The 18,479-nt window shown below is 41.6% G+C and overlaps 1 protein-coding gene across 1 annotated transcript in view; it reads right to left on the bottom strand.

Moving 5' to 3' along the window:
* SVEP1 (sushi, von Willebrand factor type A, EGF and pentraxin domain containing 1) overlaps positions 1–18,479 on the bottom strand; it is a 195,044-nt gene that overhangs the window by 59,111 nt on the left and 117,454 nt on the right. The window contains exons 26-37 of the mRNA XM_029919633.1: positions 17,817–17,974; positions 16,783–16,984; positions 14,809–14,984; positions 11,410–11,534; positions 10,235–10,358; positions 9,339–9,509; positions 8,189–8,362; positions 6,233–6,352; positions 4,383–4,559; positions 4,071–4,155; positions 2,951–3,142; positions 1,864–2,031 (exon numbers count right to left, since the gene is read on the bottom strand). Of these exons, the coding sequence (XP_029775493.1) occupies positions 1,864–2,031; positions 2,951–3,142; positions 4,071–4,155; positions 4,383–4,559; positions 6,233–6,352; positions 8,189–8,362; positions 9,339–9,509; positions 10,235–10,358; positions 11,410–11,534; positions 14,809–14,984; positions 16,783–16,984; positions 17,817–17,974 (1,872 nt within the window). The remainder of the gene's footprint in view (positions 1–1,863; positions 2,032–2,950; positions 3,143–4,070; positions 4,156–4,382; positions 4,560–6,232; positions 6,353–8,188; positions 8,363–9,338; positions 9,510–10,234; positions 10,359–11,409; positions 11,535–14,808; positions 14,985–16,782; positions 16,985–17,816; positions 17,975–18,479) is intronic.

Raw genomic sequence — 18,479 nt, 5'->3', positions numbered from 1 at the left:
TGGGATGTTTGCTAATTTGATAAGATTTCACAAACACTAAGATGACTAATCTCAAATAGTCCTGCACAGTTATTAGGAAGCAGTTTTTAAATGGGTCAATACACAGTTGAGAGATAGAGATGGGACCATCAAAAGCTAAATCCTGCATTGACATTTTATTTATTTAATTTTCCTTCTAGTAGAGTTAACATGCAGTGTTATATTAGTTTCAGGTGTACAATACAGTGATTCAACAATTCTATATATTAATCAGTGCTCTGCAAAATATGCTTACTCTTAATCTCCTTCACCTATTTCACCCATCCCCCCTTTTGAATATTAAAGGTTTCTTTTTCATTTAAGAAGGTGTTTAGATTTGGGACCTTTACCAGCTATTCATTCAAGTGTTTGACTCTCAGGAGCTTTTTGCAAAAGAAATCTTGTCGCCACCTGCTGGTGGTCCTGTATTACCAGGACTGTCTTCTACCCAGATGAAGTGAACTTCACCTTCTGTGGTAGAATAGAAACCTCCCTCTCATTTGTGCTCCGCTCATAATAATGGCGAAGTTTGTTGAATTAAGTTTTTTTATTTGAATTAAAATTTTTTCCTGTTTTTTATTTATTTTTGAGAGACAAAGAGAGACAGCGTGAGGGTCAAAGAGAGAGGGAGGCACAGAATCTGAAACAGGCTCTAGGCTCTGAGCTAGGTGTTAGCACAGAGCCCGTCGTGGGGCTCAAACTCACGGACTGTGAAATCATGACCTGAGCCGAAGTCGGACGCTCCACTGACTGAGCCACCCAGGTGCCCCTAATTAAATTTTTTAAATGTTTACTTATTGAGAGAGAGAGACACAGACAGACAGTGCGAGTGGGGAAGGACAGAGAGAGGAAGCAAGACACAGAATCCAAAGCAGGCTCCAGGCTCGAACCCACAGACAGATCATGACCTAAGCCAAAGTCGGATGCCCAGCCAGCCCAGGTGCCCCTACGTTTTTCTGATTAGGCTAGGCATGATACCATTTTACTCCTCACAGTATCCGTAAGAAGTAGGAGGCTTTAATGAGATTATTTTTATGTAGGACAATTCAAGCCCAGAGCTCTCCCCCAAAGCCACATGGCAAATGATAAAGCTGAGACACAAATCCAGAAAGTGGCAACTCTTTTGCTGTTGCTGCTTCCAACTGTGTGAAAAACGCCTGTGGTAAATCTGGAGCGTGAAACCACTATTAATGGTGACGATATTTATTGAAGAAGCATGGGGTAAATAAGCAATGAAATGCAAGTCAGATGACCTGGGATTATCCTTCGCTTCCTTACTGCCTGCCTGGGACCCTAAGCAGACCACCCTCCCAGAGTGAGCCTCCCCTCTCTCTATTTCCACAGTTTTTGTGAGGATCATTGAGACAGTAAGTGTGAAAGCTCTGCGTAATACGCCTCCTCGTTTTTCAAAATTTCTCTCTGAATGAAATGAGATCATCAAAAATATAAAAACGTGAACTTTATTATCTTTTGTCCCTGTAAACTCGTTATCTTTATGTTGTGACTTAGGGTCTTGCCTTCGGGTTTGCAGAAGATAAATACACGAATGTCTATTTAAATGTGTTTGTCTCATCTCTAAGCAAAGAATAAAGATATTTTCCACTGCATTGCCCAATAGCCATTATTCAAGGCCTCATTTGATAAATCACCCTAATTCCAGGAAAACACTGTTCCCACAGGAGAAAATGCTGCCCTTTCTTGCTGTCAGGAAACAAGAACATAAAACTCTCTGGCTTTGGTTGCCAGGACATTTCATTTAGTCTTCACTGGAGCCCATCTCACAGATGGGGGTACCTCCACTCCCTCGAGGCTCCCAATGTTTCTTTCCCCCATAGGGTTACTTACCCTTCTTTGCAAGTGTAAGTGACAGTGTTCCCAAAAGTGAAGTTGTTCCCAGTGATGACGGCATCTTTGATTGCTGGCGGCTCTCCGCAGACGACGAGACGGCAGGTAGGTGGCGCTCTGTCCCAGCTGCCTGATGCCGAGCATTCAAGGACAGGGGGGCCCTGTAAGCTACAGGAAAGAATGATGCCACCTCTGTCATTGGCTAGTGTTCACTGCGGTGGAGAGGATTATATAAAAGCAAGGGAAACCTGGGCAGGCTCCAGGGTGTTTACAGTAGTGAATGGGCTTAGGGTCTCAGCTGCAAAATGTAATGTGCTCCCTGGAGGGGCTAGAGCGTGACCTCACCAATAAGTTACCCGGATGAGAAGGGGTTAATGCGCTGGTTGGGATCCAGCTGTAATTGAGGTCAACACTGAGGAAGCCATGGTAACTGAGGTCAAAGGGCATTGTCCATCTTCAACCTGGACATCTGAACTTGTGTTGCTTATGACTCTGACCTCTGGTCTTCCTTTGATTTCACAAACCTTGCATTCCAAGGGCCTGGCTTACCCAACTTTGCTTGCCAACCTGATTCTGACTGCCTGTATTTTCTCTATTTTCTGTTCACTGGATCTATTTCACTTCAGATCCTGTTGGTCAAGTTTATGATTCCAGGCTCTCTCTATTGTCCCTTCTGTTTGAACACACACACCCCCTCACACACCATTAATCACATCAACCTCTTACAGTATTAAGAACCCGGGCCCTTACCTTGACACGCCTTTTGGAACATCCTATGCGATTAAGTTATTTACCCACTACCAAATCCAGATACTGTATTTTGCTTAACAAACACTTTTTGCTTTTGTGTTTAATGATTGAATGTGTTTAGTGACTGAACTAGAGCTCCCAGAGTCAAAGTTAGGTGAAATGTTTCCAGAGGCATTGCTAGCATTATATATTAGTCTTCAGAAGCCTACAAATTTGAGACAATCTTTTACAGAAACTCGTATTTAAAGTCAGCTAGTCATATCCAAATGAAACCTACTGAGTGAATGATGGGGAACAGGGTATTATGGGCCGCTTGGCTGGTGTCCACGGACTTTACCTGTATCCACTCTCACACGAATACGACGCAGTAGAAAGGTAGGTAAGCCCGCTCAAAATATATTTCCCATTATTTATGTTTTCAGGGCTAGAACACGTGACCAGTTCACACACAGGAAGAGAATGACTCCAAGAACCGCTAGCAAGACAGGCTGATTCTCTAGCACCAGCCAGAGTATATCCTTTATTGCACCTGAAGAAGATAAAGGAAGATTACTGAATATGATTTGCTTTATTCTGCGTCATTTTACCAGAGCCAGAACCTTTAAAAATATTGAGGATTTACACTTTACAATTTATTGAAAGAGTTTTTTTTTTTTTTTCCCTACTGAAATAATGCCTTGAAATTATGTTTTTTTCAAGGTTGAATACTGTACATCTTCCCACAGGGACCTTGTTGAGTGCTGTGTAGAAAAATAAAGAATTTGGTTTGCTTGCAGTTTGTGCCACGGCTTAGCAGCTGCAAACAGACAATTCCTGATTTGAGGATGGTCTGGTTGGCCCAAGTGCCTGAGATACTGCGTCTGGAGACAAAGCTCCAGCTTCTAACCGAGAATATTCCTCAGCTTGCAGGGCCTTCCTCTCCGACATCCATTCTCAGACATCCTCAAAGATGCTGGTGACAGCGTAAGTGACTGGTCAAGGAACTTAAGGACTCTAGTCAGGACTACCCATTAGGTTATTAAATTAGATTTCTTCATATAAGACGTAATTCAACTAATTCCATATGAATCCAGAAACATCCTCTGGGATTCTTCTTCTCCCTTTCTTTCAGCATTATATTATAGCCAGCTTGCCATCAACAACTTCTACAATGTAGTTTAAACACATGTTTTAAATGTTTATTTATTTTTGAGAGAGAGAGAAAGACAGAACATAAGTGGGGGAGAGGCAGAGAAAGAGAGGGGGGACACAAAATCTGAAGCAGCCTCCAAGCTCCAAGCTGTCAGCACAGAGCCCCACATGGGGCGTGAACCCATGAACTGCGAGGTTATGACCTGAGCCCAAGCTGATGCTCAAGATCCATGAACCGCTAGATCTTGACATGAGCTGAAGTCGGACACTTAACGGACTGAGCCACGCAGGTGCCCTACAATGTAGCTTTAATCTTACACACTTACCGATATGTCACTTTACTGCCAAAGGTAAAGTCAGAGCCATCAAAGCCTCCATTTTCTGGAATGGCCGGTACGCCACAGGAAACAGCTTAAAGGTGGAAAAACAAAGACAGGACTGTTTTTCTTGGCTAGTGTGTACCCAAATCTCTAAAAGTTCAAGGGCAGCTCTAGGTTATCTGGTCGCATTTAAAGAGGAACCCAATAGGTGGGTTTTAAATATGAAGAATATTGATACAACTTAACACGAGACACTTCTCTACTTTAAATCTCTAGTACTGCTAAATGCCACGAACGTGGCGAGTTTTCTAAACATACCTTCGCAATATGGTATCGGATGACTCCATTCTCCAGACCCCAGACACGTGACTTTGGTTACTCCCATCAGCTGGTGTCCTTCCTCACACGAGAACGTGACTTCGGCGCCCACCGTGTAAGTCTCACCGTAAGAGTGGCCATTTTCTGGATTTCCCGGAGCCTTACATTTTATAGGTTCTTGAAAGGAAGGACAAGTTTTTGTGGGGCACTAAGTGGTGTTCACGCAACCACGCACGGTCTCACAGCAGAAGAGTTTCACTACCGTGAAAGTGCCAGTTAAACCTTTTGGAAAAAAGCGCTTTTGAAGGGAGATGCATGAAGGTCTGGGATACGCTGGACATTAGACCAGAACATTTTTTTTTCAGAGAGAAAGAGAGAGCGAGAGAGAGAGAGAACAAGTGCTAGCAAGCGAATGGGGAAGGGACAGAGGGAGAGAGAGATTCTTAAGCAGGTCCCACACCCGGCATGGAGCCTAATGCACAACCTGGAAACATGACCTGAGCCGAAATCAAGAGTTGGCTGCTCCACCAACTGAGCCACCCAGGCGCCCCCACAGAACATACATTTAATAGGCATTTAAGCAACAATATTTTGAAACACAATGACTAACAGAAATATACAGAATTTATCTGGCTGAAAGGGAGCTGTTTAGTGGGGAAGTAGTGGTGGCGCCAGGGCATTTACTAGAAGAACGTGAGCTCCTCTCGCCTCCCCTAACCTCACACCTACTTTTTTTTTTTTTAATGTTTTATTTATTTTTGATACAGAGAGAGACAGAGCATGAGAGGGGGAGGAGCAGAGAGGGGAGACACAGAACCGGAAGCAGGCTCCAGGCTCTGAGCTAGCTGTCAGCACAGAGCCTGACGCGGGGCTCGAACCCACGAACGTGAGATCTGACCTGAGCCGAAATCGGAGGCTTAACCGACTGAGCCACCCAGGCGCCCCTCACACCTACTTTTTAAGAGTAATTGGCTTTCTCTCAAATTGATGTAAAGGCAATACCTAAGCACATTTGAGAGAAGTTCCCAAACTCCGTTTCCAAACAGGCTATGGAGCAGAGGCCTCTCCTATGCTGCAAATTTGGTGCAAAATTGGTCACCACTTCTAGGAAGAGAAGTAAGGTACAGGGATATTTGGGGCCAGAGTTGGATAGGAGTAAATATGATACTTGAATTCTCAAAAGGGAAGCTTTATTGATTCAATCTTTTCTAAAGGTCATTCTGGCTATGTAAGTCAAGGACTTTAAAGCCTCTCAAAAAGTAAATGCCATCCCAAGACTCGATTTTGAGAATTCCTCTTTATATTCTGTGTTACTATTTTCTGAGAGTTGCTTTCTCACAATAAATGCAGAAAGACATCAGTGGGTTGAGGGATGGGCTCATTTTATCAAAGTTATCACAAAATATGGAGCTGTGATAAGGCAAGATGTCTCTTTTTTCCAAGAATGTAATTCTGCGCGGCTGAGGCAGAGGAAGGATACCCATGGCGATGGCACAGTAGCTTCTTTGCTCCGACTGGGGCTATAGAGGCCGGTGATTACAGTTCTAAATCCCCCTTATTATCCTCATACGATGTAGATATTGCATCAATATTCCAGTGATAGAGTTGGCTTTTGTTTCTCAGAGACTGGGAAGTTGGGCATGGCACAATGCTAATTTAAAGCTCCTTTAGTTGTTACTTACTGTGTCTTTTTAAAGATAGTTTATCTTCTCCATCTATCCTTTGACCTTGAAAATACTGTTGTATTTTTAAATAACATACATCTGAAATATTGTTGTATTTTTAAATAAGACACAAATATATTTACATGAAACATGAATAAACTCCCCAGTAATGCACGTACTAGTTACCTGCACAATTTTTGCCATCTCCTGTGTAGGGCGGGACACATGAGCAAACGTAGGATCCATTTGTATTCAGGCAGGAAGCATACTCACTACAATCCGACCCAACTGCACATTCATCCACATCTACAATGAAGACAGCTTACAGGTAGTGAGGTTGATTGATTTTTCTTATGTAGTAGACATTTGTTTTTATGTTTAGATCATTACATATTGCTTAACAATATATATAAAATATATATATTTTTTTTATAAAATTTAATTATAGGAATAATGATCACATTGCAGATACACAATCAAAGCTACTATTTCCGAACTACTCTACAATCCAACAATTGCACTATTAGGTATTTAACCCAACGGATACAAAAATACAGATTTAAAAGGGTACATGCACCTCAACATTGATTTTGAGCATTATCAACAACAAACTATGGAGAAAGCCCAAATGTCCATCAACTGATCAAGAAGATGTGGTTTATATATACAATAGAATACTATTTGGCAATGAGAAAGAATGAAATCTTGCCATTTGCAGCAATGTGGATGGAGCTGGAGGGTATTATGCCAAGTGAAATTAGTCAGAGAGAGACAGATACCATATGTTTTCACTCATACGTGGATCTTGAGAAACTTAACAGAAGACCATAGGGGAAGGGGAAGGGGGCAAAAAGTTATAAACAGAGAGAGGGAGGCCAAGTGCACGAGACTCTTAAATACAGAGAACAAACTGAGGGCTGATGGGGTGTGGGGGAGAAGGGAAAGTAGGTGATGGGCACTGAGGAGGGCACTTGTTAGGATGAGCACTGGGTGCTGTATGGAAGCCAATTTGACAATAAATTATAATTTAAAGAAAGATTAGCACTTGCTAGCAAAAATAAAAACAATTCAGAAAGAAAAATAAAAGAAGTGGTGTGTGTGTGTGTATATACACACATACACACAATGGAATATCACTCAGCCATCAAAAAGAATGAAATCTTGCCATTTGCAGTGACATGGATGGAGATACAATGCAGTATGCTAAGTGAAGTAAATCAATCAGAGAAAGACAAGTACCATATTATTTCACTCATATATGGAATTTAAGAAACAAAACAGATGGACATATGGAAAGAGGGAAAAAAGAGAAGAGAAGGAAACAAACCCCAAGAGACACTTAATGACAGAGAACAAACTGTGGGTTGATGGAGGGAGATGGCAGGGGGAAGATGGGCCACATGTGTGATGGGCACTAAGGAGGGCACTTGTTGGGCTGAGCACTGGGTGCTGTATGTAAGTGATGAATCGCTGAATTCTACTCCTGAAACCAATATTGCACTGTATGTCAACTAAAATGTAAATTTAAAAAAAGAAGGAAAAAATTACACGTGGATAAAGAAAAAGAATAAAATAATCAAGCATTACTGTGGATAAAGACTTTAGAATTAAGAAATGGAAAAAAAATTAGCTCCACCACATAAATGGGAGTTTTCCTTGCCCATGGCAGAGACGCTGTATGTGTAGTAGAAGCTTACTAAGTGGACCTCAGAGGCCTGGCTTCATGAACATAGGTTAACTTTAGTGAGCCTATGGAATTTAGTAAGGACGAATTATTTGGGATGGCCTGAAGCAAGGTGGCTCAGGGATCAATTTGGCATTCACTCATCTATTCATTCAGTAAACATTTAGAGAATATCCCCCCACCCCCATCCCAAGAAAAACTACTATTTCCCCAGTTCACAGGTGGGTAAGTAGAAGAACAGAGAGATAAAAATAGTCTTGATATTGAGCCTGGTAACAATTTAAAACATTTTTGGCACCTCTAGGGACAGCTGCTTTGTCACTGTGGCTTGCCCAGGGTTTCTTGGGATGAGATGAAGTTAACAAAGGAATGTCACAAGACAGCCTCGGGGATTTGGAGTGATTGTCTCCCATGGAGCTGGAATAAACGCATATAGTAATTGCCAAGATCTATCTCACCAAGGCATGATGGTGAAATGCCATTCCAGCTCCCGTTATCTGTACAGAACATCCTTGAATCACCCAACAAATAGTAGCCATTGTTGCACTGGTACGTCACGGTGCTGCCAGCATGGAAGTCCTCGGCTGAATAAAAGCCATTCTCCAAAGGGGGTGGCACCCCACAGCTAATGCCTGTAGCGTGACCAGGAAGAACAGAACTCCGTCAGGAGCAAAATACTCAAACGACATTTTGTTTATATTAAACTTATTAGTTCAATTAAACATGACTTTTTCACTGCACACAACATAGATGGACAGCTCGCTAGGAGTGGGAGCAGGCAGTAGCCATGCCCGTGCCCTGGGCATCTAGCATGCCAGCTGGCTCAGAGCAGACATGCACTTCATCCATTAAGAAGACATATTTATGAAGGTCCTGCTGGACACTGCCAGAGGTACTAACATCACAGTAATGAACCAGACAGATAAACCCCTGCTCTGTGGAGCTTACTATCTAGTCGGAGTAGAGAAACAAGCCACAGATAAATATAGATGTCAGGGAGCATAGATGCTATGGAGAAACTTTGATGACTGCCCTTCTAAAACAGCAGTCAGCCTCCCCTGAGTCCCTCACATTGTGTCTCCCGATTTTGCTTTGTTTTTCTCCAGAGTCCTTACTTACTTCTGGGTCTTGTTGTTCTTATTTACTATAACTTAGACAATATTTATTTGCTATTTTCTGTCCCTCCTTCTCCAAAGTAAACTCCATGAAAGAGACTTTCTTCCAATACTGTGTCCCTAGGACATAGACGTGTGTCTAGCACACGGTAGCTGCTTTAAACTTGCTGAATAAAGAAATGAATGGACACACCCAACTCAAGAGGTCTTTTCCTATTTCCATAACCCATCTCCCTTTGGACACCAGCTCGCAGATCTGTCTTTCCCTCCCATCCAGTTCCCTGTGGCACCTGGAGTGCAGCCACAGGGGTGGTCTCTGGAGTTTCATCACCCATTTCCCTCATGGCGCGCAGCACAGTTCATTACACAAAGGAGCTATTCAATGAATAGTTGCTGTGTTTGCACCTAGCTTTTATCTAGCATGTCTGAAACATTTCTTACAGTCCGACATCTTTCAAGAGCAACTGAAATGCCTTCAACAAAGGCAGCTCACGTTCACAGTGGGGGAGTGGCTGTGTCCATTGTCCTTGATTCAGACAGTACTGCACAGGGTTCCCAACCATCTGGAAGCCTGGATCACAGAACAGACTGATTTTGGAGCCCGGTGTTAAGTCTATCGATACAGTTCGCAGATGAGGTATCGTCCCTTCTAAAGGTGGGCAATCTGAGGGCAAAGAACACAGGCGCGGAGATTGTCAGCGACACAGTGACATCGTGACAGCATCACTAGGTCAAGAGTTTCAAATCATGTGTTGTGCCAGCATCCGAGAGCCACTCCACTGACACTAAAACAAAGTGACGTGACCAGATCATGGGCAAGCAAAATTACCCGAAAAAACTATTTGAGTCACCACTTTTCCTCTTTCAGCAGAGATCAGCTAAATAGATTTTTTAAGGAAAAAGTGGTATTTTAGGAATATTAGTGAAATCTATCAACACCCACAAATTCTAGGACATCTTTAGGAACTTCTTTACGTACACGAAATTTTATGATTATTCAGTCTATGGATTATAATGTCCTTTGCTTTCCTCCTTGTGCCACCTACCGCTAGATGGCCACCAGGAAGTGTAGAGTTGAGAGAGTACCCCATCTCAAACAGGAGGCCAGGACTTTGGTGGCATTTCAAAAATTAACTGTATTCCTCCTCTCCTCCTATTTTCCTAATCTTCTACCATTGTCCCAGTTTCCTCCACAATGAATACAGCATGTATTTAAGAATTAAAAAATCCCTTGGGTAAAGGTTAGACCGAAGGTGAATTACTAGTTAAACAACAGACTGACAGGCACACACTATTTGATCAACATGGAATTTTGAATTGTCTCTTTTTGTCATAAAGTCTCACTGAGTGGTCAAGGGATGGCAGTCCACAGAAGAAAGAACTTCTAACCAGAACAGAACATGCTCTTGGCATCGATCTTCACTCTCCCCACAATTCCAGACAGGAAATCAGCCCAGGCTAACACGTTGCCTTTACGGAGCTCCTCTGGGCATGAGGTAGCCAGTGCTTTCACCTGAAAGTTTAAACACACGTCTTTAGATAAACCTTACTTGTTTCAATGTGGCAGAGTTATTACGTCTTAATTTAGTCCTACTGAACACATTCACAGGTTTTAGGGAGGAGGGTACAGGGAAAAAGGCTTTTGTACCGTATGATTTCAGGGGTAAGTCTCTTCCCTCCCTCTCTCTCCTCCACCCCATCATTCATTCTCCCACACATGTCAATTGCCAGAAATTCTGAAATTCTACACATAGAATTTCTTGTCTACAGCTTTACAGTTCTTTGAAGTGTTGCAGAGGTTCCCCATTTCTCATTCTCCTGTCTCCTCTCTCTGATTGAGAGGTGGGTAAACTGAGGTCTAGGCAAGTTCTGTCACTATAATAATAAGGGCAGACATTTATGAAGCCCTTGCTATGTACCAAAGTCATGACTGTACATGTCGTGTTGTGTTTGATCCTGTCGAAACTCTACTACATACTATGCTATTTGCTCATCTTTCACAGATAAGGAAACTGAAGCTTGCTTGTTCATCTTTCACGGATATGGAAAACTGAAGCTGAGAGAGATGGGGTAACATGTTCAAAATCATCACTACAAGTCTGTGGTAGAGCTGGGATTCAAACCCTCGCTTTTGGACTCCAGCCTGGAATAACCACTAGCTCATCTGGTAATCTCTACGCATGATCTTGTGCCAGCTCTCAATTTCTGCATCTTTAGACAGAGGGACTTGGAGCCGTATTCTCCACAATTCTGAGAGCACCGAATCCTGACCACTAGACCACCAGGCAGTGTCCCTACAATCCTGAAATTACATGGCATCATAAAATAATCATGTCTAATAAACTTAAAAGCATCACCGAGAGACTGAAAAGGGGATTCACTGGAAGTCACTGTAGATAACCTGCACCTGGCTTAGTCTACGACCGTAGCATCAAATGACATCAGCGGTCAAGTTTGAAAACCCAGAGGTTACAGTAGGATATGGCATCATTAGTCTGTTCATATTTTTACTAGGTTTGTACCTTTGCATCTCATTACTGTCATACACTGAAAATGGAATTGACCTGCTGTGGAGACAGGACATAGTCCCAGAGGTTCAGCTGACTTAGGGAGCCCACAAAAGACTCAGCTGGGTTGAATCCCTCTCCTTTTTTGTCTTGCTCTTGCCCAAGAACTAATGCACCACCACCTAAAGAGAGGAGAGAAATAGGGAGGAAAACAGACATTATTGTTTGTTAGTCTTAAAATGCTAAATTAATGAAAGCACGGCCAATATAAACATATCAGGGAAAATTATTAAAAAGCCAAATTACCTACATTTACTGCATGCTTTAGCAAGAAGGACAGATTCGGCATTTCATATAAAGCAACTTAAGACATCGAGGAGGCTTAAAATATTAGCTTTACAAATATTTAACCATTAAAAACCACACAAATACATAATATGCATGTAATACGTTGTGTCAACAGTAAGTCCTATTTTGCTTCCTCTCTTCCAGGAAATTACCTCCATGACAGACTTCCAGTAGCTGTTCTTTGTTTTCTTCTTAAGCCTACAGTACTTACATTTCTATCACCAATTCCAAGGTAACTTCTACATTTTCCAGGACTAACTAATTGCCAAATTCAATGGAAAGTCTTTAATATTCACCTTTGCTGATTTCACTGTATCATCTGTTCCAGATGAACATTTCATTCTATTGAACTGTCCTTCCTAGATGTACGGGATGGTCTGTGTTTGCTCCTCCAGAGACACCTGCCACCCTTCTCATCTCTGCTTTGTGCCCCCAAAGGTTGACACCTAAGGATGGCACCACCTGGCTGCATTGTTCCTCTGGCTTCTGTTTATACCTGGCCAGTGGAGGGACCAGCCCAGGTAAGAAAGTAGGATGAGAGAGAAGTTTAGTTTTCCTGAATACCTTCCTCTCAGGCAAAAGGTTGGAGGAGGCTGTTTTCCTCTATCGAGTGTCATGGCTTCTGCAGAGTGATTTCTCTCCAGCTCTACAGGTTTGCCTAAGTTCTGACAACAACTCCCACTCCTTGCTGCTTTTGGTTTACTTCCTGTGTCATTCGTTGCTGCTAGTCATGGGTGTTTTACTGTCATATTTTGCTTCTCTTAATCCTGCCCATGCCTTTGAAAATAGTCCCTTCCTTAAATTCTCATTGGTTACCGTCCTCATGTGTGCAACCCTTCATGCCAGGAGTCGGGCTGATTCCACTTGATTTCCATGAAGGTATCCTTTCCTGGTTCTCCTGGAACCTTTCTGCTCATTCCGCCTCTCTTCTCCACCTGCCTCGTAAGGCGCTGGTGCACCTAGGTTTCCACCCCTGGCCTCCTTGCTCCTTCCTTCAACAATCTCCCCATCTGATTTAATCACCTGACAATTGGTATGTGCAGAACCCTCTTTCCTAATTTCCCAAATAAGATCCTTTTCTTACAAAAGTCATCATTAAAAATTAATACATGCATGGTAGGAAATGTGGAAAAATAAAGCATAAGGAATTCCTCTATCCTGGAACAAAATCATTTAATGGTTTTGTGTATTTCCTTCTAGGATTTATTATTATTTTCTTTTAGTATATTTGTATGTGTGTGAGATTTTATATGTATGATTTTAATATATACAACTAAAGATCATACTATATATGATGTTCAAATCTTGTTTTTCTTTTTTAATTAATTATTATAATTTATTTATAAATGTATATTTATTTTGAGAGAGAGAGTGAGTGGAGAAGGGGCAGACAGAGAGCATCCCAAGCAGGCTCTGATCTGTCAGCACAGAGCCTAATGCAGGGCTTGAACTCATGAACCATGAGATCATGACCTGAGCCAAAATCAAGAGCTGGATGCTCAACTGACTGAGCGAAAAAAGAATTTTGTTTTCTTCTTCTTGAACATGCTCTCATTTCATGAGTTTTAATAGCTATTTTATATATGGATGTATGACAATTCATAGTTTGCTTAATTAATTGATTAATTAACCATTTCTTATTGGTTACTGGAGTTGTTTCCAAGTTTGGTACTAAAGGATCACTGAGATAAATATGTTGATACATAAGCATTTATTCAGATCATTGATTATTTCCTTTATTCTGATTCCTGGTAGTTGAAATGTTGGTGGTATGCAAAGGGTTTCTCTAAGGTTGATGAAAGTTTCTAAATTGCTTCCCAGAAAGGCTCTGTGTCAATTTTCATACCAGCAATCTCTAAAAGTGTCTGCCATGCTGAATCCTTGCCAGTCACATCCTTTCATTAAAAACGACTCTGTCAATTTGATCTAAGATGGTAACAACCTATGTTTTTAGCTGCGTGTATTCCTGTGATTAGAATTCAAACCCAGTATGTCTAAAATTGGATATAAAATCTTCCCTCACTCCTAACTTCTGCTCTGATAATTGTCCTTCTTCCTAGAATTCTTTTCTCAGTTAAGAGACTTTTCAATAGACCTAGTCACCCAAACTTAAGCCATCTATTCACTAAGCTCTGTCAGGGGGAGCTCTGCAATACTTTTAGGCTCCAATTCATTCTTACTGCTGTGGTCAGACACCCATCTCCTTGGGTGGCTGCTATTACAGTTTCCATGTTTTATTTTCCTATCCCTTTAAACTACTTTCTCTCCTCTATCAGGGTTTACTTTTTTAAATATAGAAATGCTTTTTTTTAATCATAAAGGCAATATATACACATTATGAAATATTGGAAGAGAATAAAAAAGAAAATAACAGCCACCTCCAATCCCACTATCCAGACAAGAGAGAGCTGAACATAAGAATACTTAAAGACAAGAAAGGAACACCACCCTACTTCACTGGAGAATAAAGCCACTTCATGTTGAAACACTTGTAATGTTTCCTTTTTTACTACAGGGAACCTCTGACCTTTCCTTTTCATATGATGTATGTCATAGAAGGTTCCAGATAGAGCAAGTATACTGCCCTGTACAATACTAAGAACCCCATATCACCTAATACTTTTGCACTCCTTCAAACAAAAACTCTCTGAATACCTTTTAAAATGTATTTTTAGAAAAGAGTTTGAGTTCTATTTGAAGAAAAGGCAGAAAAGAGAGATCCCATCAGCAGTGCTTAGCTTATACACTGGGTATATTTGTACACTACGTATACGACCACAAAACTAACCAGGCAAATGGAACACACCAGCAATTCCTCTGCTCCTTGGAAGACAGTTTAGTAGCCATCCATTGGTAGCTTTAGCTCACATGGGTCTTATTAGTCTTACTAAAAGTTCCCGAATGCATTTCTTATTCAGAGGGTCACACAGCCCACTTAGGAAAAGCTTGTAAATATTCCCAGTCTGAATAATCAGGGAGTAGAAATCGAGAGATAATCATTGGCCTCTGTGTAGAACCAAGGACAACAAAGCCAGCAAACTTGCTGTTCACGTAAGCATCAGCACGTCTGGTGTCTAACAGAACTACATTCCTTTAGCTAAGACATACCAGGTATGGCTGAACCAACAGAGAGGCCCACACCACCGTCAGATAATTTCCCATCAATATAGACTTTCCAGGCTCCGTTCGCACTTGTCCAAGTGATTGCAATATGATGCCAACTGCCGTCATTGACGGAGGGACAGTCTGTTATCTTTTCCTTGCCATTCACATAAAGAACCCAGCTGTGAAAAGATTCCAGGCAATAGAGTCATCAGTCATATGTTGTAATCTTATCTATTAGACATGTTACTATTTTTTTTTTTGTTTTTTGTATGTAAAGCACTTCCAGCAAAAACATTACTCTTCTCCTCCATTTGGTCATATTTCATTGAGGCAGATTTGGCTTATAAATTATACTTCATTCTGGTTCACTGAAAATTAATTTATGCTTCTTAACCATGAAGGGGTGGGAGAAGTCATAGAATGATGCAAGCAACTGATCCAATATGAGACAATTCACCAACTGTCCATACTGGAGAGAGTGAATCAAGAATAGAAGGAATGAGAGTTGTACAAACACCAGACTGGTTTCCTTCCTTCTGAACGGATGTTTCTAAGACCAGGAACAACCTTCAGATGTCTTGCAGAAAGGAAGTTCTGTGTCTGGGTTGCCAAAGCTGTCACAGGTTAGGCAAAGTATGTCAGTCCAATGGAAAGCATAACTGGAACTAAACAAAGATGACCAACTACAAGAAGGTTCCAACAACAATGTCACTTTGGGGAATGTCAAAGATAATAAGCAGTTTGAAGTGAATTATCTTCAAAAGCAATTGGGGAAAATTTTTTAAAAATAGGGAAAACTGATAAAGAAGATGAGAATTTATTAAATACCTCTTTCTGCATCTTCTTAGTCTCTATTCAAAGATGTTTATGGGAAGACATGGTATTTTTATATTAATTGTTTCCCCTTTGTGTTTTCCCATTTTCCTTCTGCTATTCAAGGGGGTAACATTCTCTCTTTTTATGTATTTTGCCTTAGGAGAGGTTTTTTTTTCCCTCCAAATATCTTGGATGTTGTTTCTGAAAGTTCAGGTCCACTAAGAAGAATAGGGTTTGAGGACAGGGAGATTTCTGTCAGAATAGTGAGAGTCCCAGGGACTGAGGAGAGGGAAGGGCGTTCTCTGTGAGGCCAGCAACCTGCTCAGTAGCAACAGGACAGAAATGTGGATCAGAGAGAAAAGGCCGCCACAGACTCTGTCTAGATTGAATGTAAGGATTCCATGTGGCAAAGAGCTGTGATCCTGAAGGGGCCCTGGAAGCTGGGGCAGGTCATAGCCCAGTGGAAAGCTGTGTGGACAGAGGGCCAATGCTGGAAGTCCTGGCCACGTCTGTGGCTCTTTAGCACAGCTCTGTGGGGTTTTGATGAACTGTGAGGATCTAAGGTAGGAAAAGCGCTGAGTAGAAAAAGAAGGCAGAGAAACAGCTGAGGTTGGCCTTTCTGACAGCCCAGAGAGATGGGGCCCTGCAGTTGGAATTAACTGATCCAAAAAGAAAGAGATATCATTTTGTTCACCTGAACTTGTAGGTGGATTCATATTCAATATATGTGTCTCACAGGGGTCAGTAATGTCACTGAAATTCTTTAACCCATAGAGGCTCTGATATATGAAAGAAAGAACGTTAGTCTTAAGAGTCAGAGTCCAAGACTTAGTTCTTCCACTCCCAAGGTATAAGATTTTGGGCAAATCATTTAGTCTCTCCAAAACTTCATTTTGCTTCCTATAAAATGAGTTCATCAGGTCACTATGAATATTAAATGAAGTGATACTTAGCAAATAGCAAAACATAATACGTGCATAAGGTACTATCACTGAAACTTTCTTCTAGAAATTGCCCAGATGCTCTATTTGATTATTGTCCCTCTGCTGTCCTGCTGGGGCCCCTGACCCCCTTGCTCCTCTGTCCCCTGCCCCCAATGTCAGCTCTAACCTCGTGCCGGGATAAGATCAAGAGAACGGTTTCCCTGACATTTCTGCTTACCCGTTATAATCAGTCAGGAGGAAGGTATTGTCACTGCCATTCTCAACTGCATAGGAGATTGGTGTCCCATAGTTGGTGGTGTCAGAGGATTTCATCCAGAATGCGCAGGTCACGGCATGGAGAGACGGAAGCACACCATCTAGCATGGCGTAACCATAGATACCCGAAACTTCAAAATCCAGGTTAAAACCTGAAGACTGGTCTGCAACAAATAAAAAACCTGTGTGGCCCATGGCACTTGAGAGGCAGTTTTCAACTGCCTAAGGTGAGCAGCAGATATGCGGCACTATTGTCAAAGCGGCTCGTTCCAGTAAATATGAGGATCTGAGAAGCAGTTTCAACAATAATATATATTATTTATAAAATATAGAATACATTCTTTTAAATGAAATAATCAGTGGGTATCTAAGATAAGGAGAGCACCCAGTAGTGTCAGGAAGCAGAGAAATAGGGAATAGCTGGAAGGAGAGGTGAAACCAGGATGTTAGTAAAGATGGGAGACACTAAGGCATGTCTGTGCGCTGATGGGGTGAGCAGGATCCCGCAGAGCAGGAGAGGAGGAGGGGTAACTGCCAGGGCCATATCCACCTCTACTCGGGCCCCTAGCTCTTCCCTAGTTCATTTGCAATTCAGCTCCGCCCCAGTCCTGCATACCGCACTCAAGAAAACAGAAGTCCTACAGTTAAAAGACTGCAGCGCCCTGAGAAAGCTGCTTGGCACTGATTCTCAGTCGTGTCCATGAACTCTGAAATCATGTCCTCCTAAATCAAGTGTCCTTTCTAAACATGTAGGATGTGAAGAGTTCTACTACATTCAATTTTCTCTAGTTCCCCCTTAGGCTTCAATTTCCTCACCTTTGCTATGGGGGGGGGTAATATTACCTCATTTGCTAGATGGCTGTGAAGACTAAGTAAATACAAAATGCTTAGTATAGGTTTTGGTACGTAGACAGTGCTCAGAACAGGTAAAAATTGATACTGTTATGATACCAATATTTTTAGTGCTATCATGAATAACACTGAGTTCATAGATACCTATTTCACACCTGCTGCCTGAAAATCCTGGCCGACATTTACAGCTGTATGAGTTTAATTCATCCATGCAGGTGGCCTGATTTTGACATGGGTTAGAATGGCATTCATTGATGTTTAATTCACAAAGTGGTCCCGTGAAGCCTGCTGCACATTGGCACCTGAAAAAAACAAAATGTTACAAACACGTAAAAAGGCATCAGAGGAAGTCTCCCATTTATGACAATATTGTCTCAAAAGGCTTTGAAAACTGAAACTCCTAGATGCAGAGAACAGACTGCTGGCTGCCAGAGTGCATGTGGGATGGCAGAAATGGGTGAATCGGGGTTTTGTTTGTTTGTTTTTTGTTTAAATAAATGGAATAAAATACTCTGAAATGCTGAAACATTTTCCATATAAAAGCAAAGCTTTAACTGTTAGTTACCTGTTTAAAAAAAAGTTTACTCATTAAACTTCTTTACGACAATATATATTTGAAGTGTTAGAGTAGTGAACACCAGCGAACTGGTCCAGCTGAAGTACTATGTACACACTGGGAGTTTCTCTCCCCATAGAAGGGCAAGGATCAAATATGACAGGTTCATGTGCCGTTCTAAAGCCTTTGTAGACCTTAAAGCAATCTTCACTGGTTTAATGAAGTAGTATTATTACCATTCCCGTTTTACA

Source organism: Suricata suricatta, chromosome 13 (assembly GCF_006229205.1).
Source record: "Suricata suricatta isolate VVHF042 chromosome 13, meerkat_22Aug2017_6uvM2_HiC, whole genome shotgun sequence".
Classification (NCBI taxonomy): Eukaryota; Metazoa; Chordata; class Mammalia; order Carnivora; family Herpestidae; genus Suricata; species Suricata suricatta.
The sequence above is the reverse complement of the archived record's forward strand: the minus strand, read 5'-3'. Positions and strand labels throughout refer to the sequence as shown.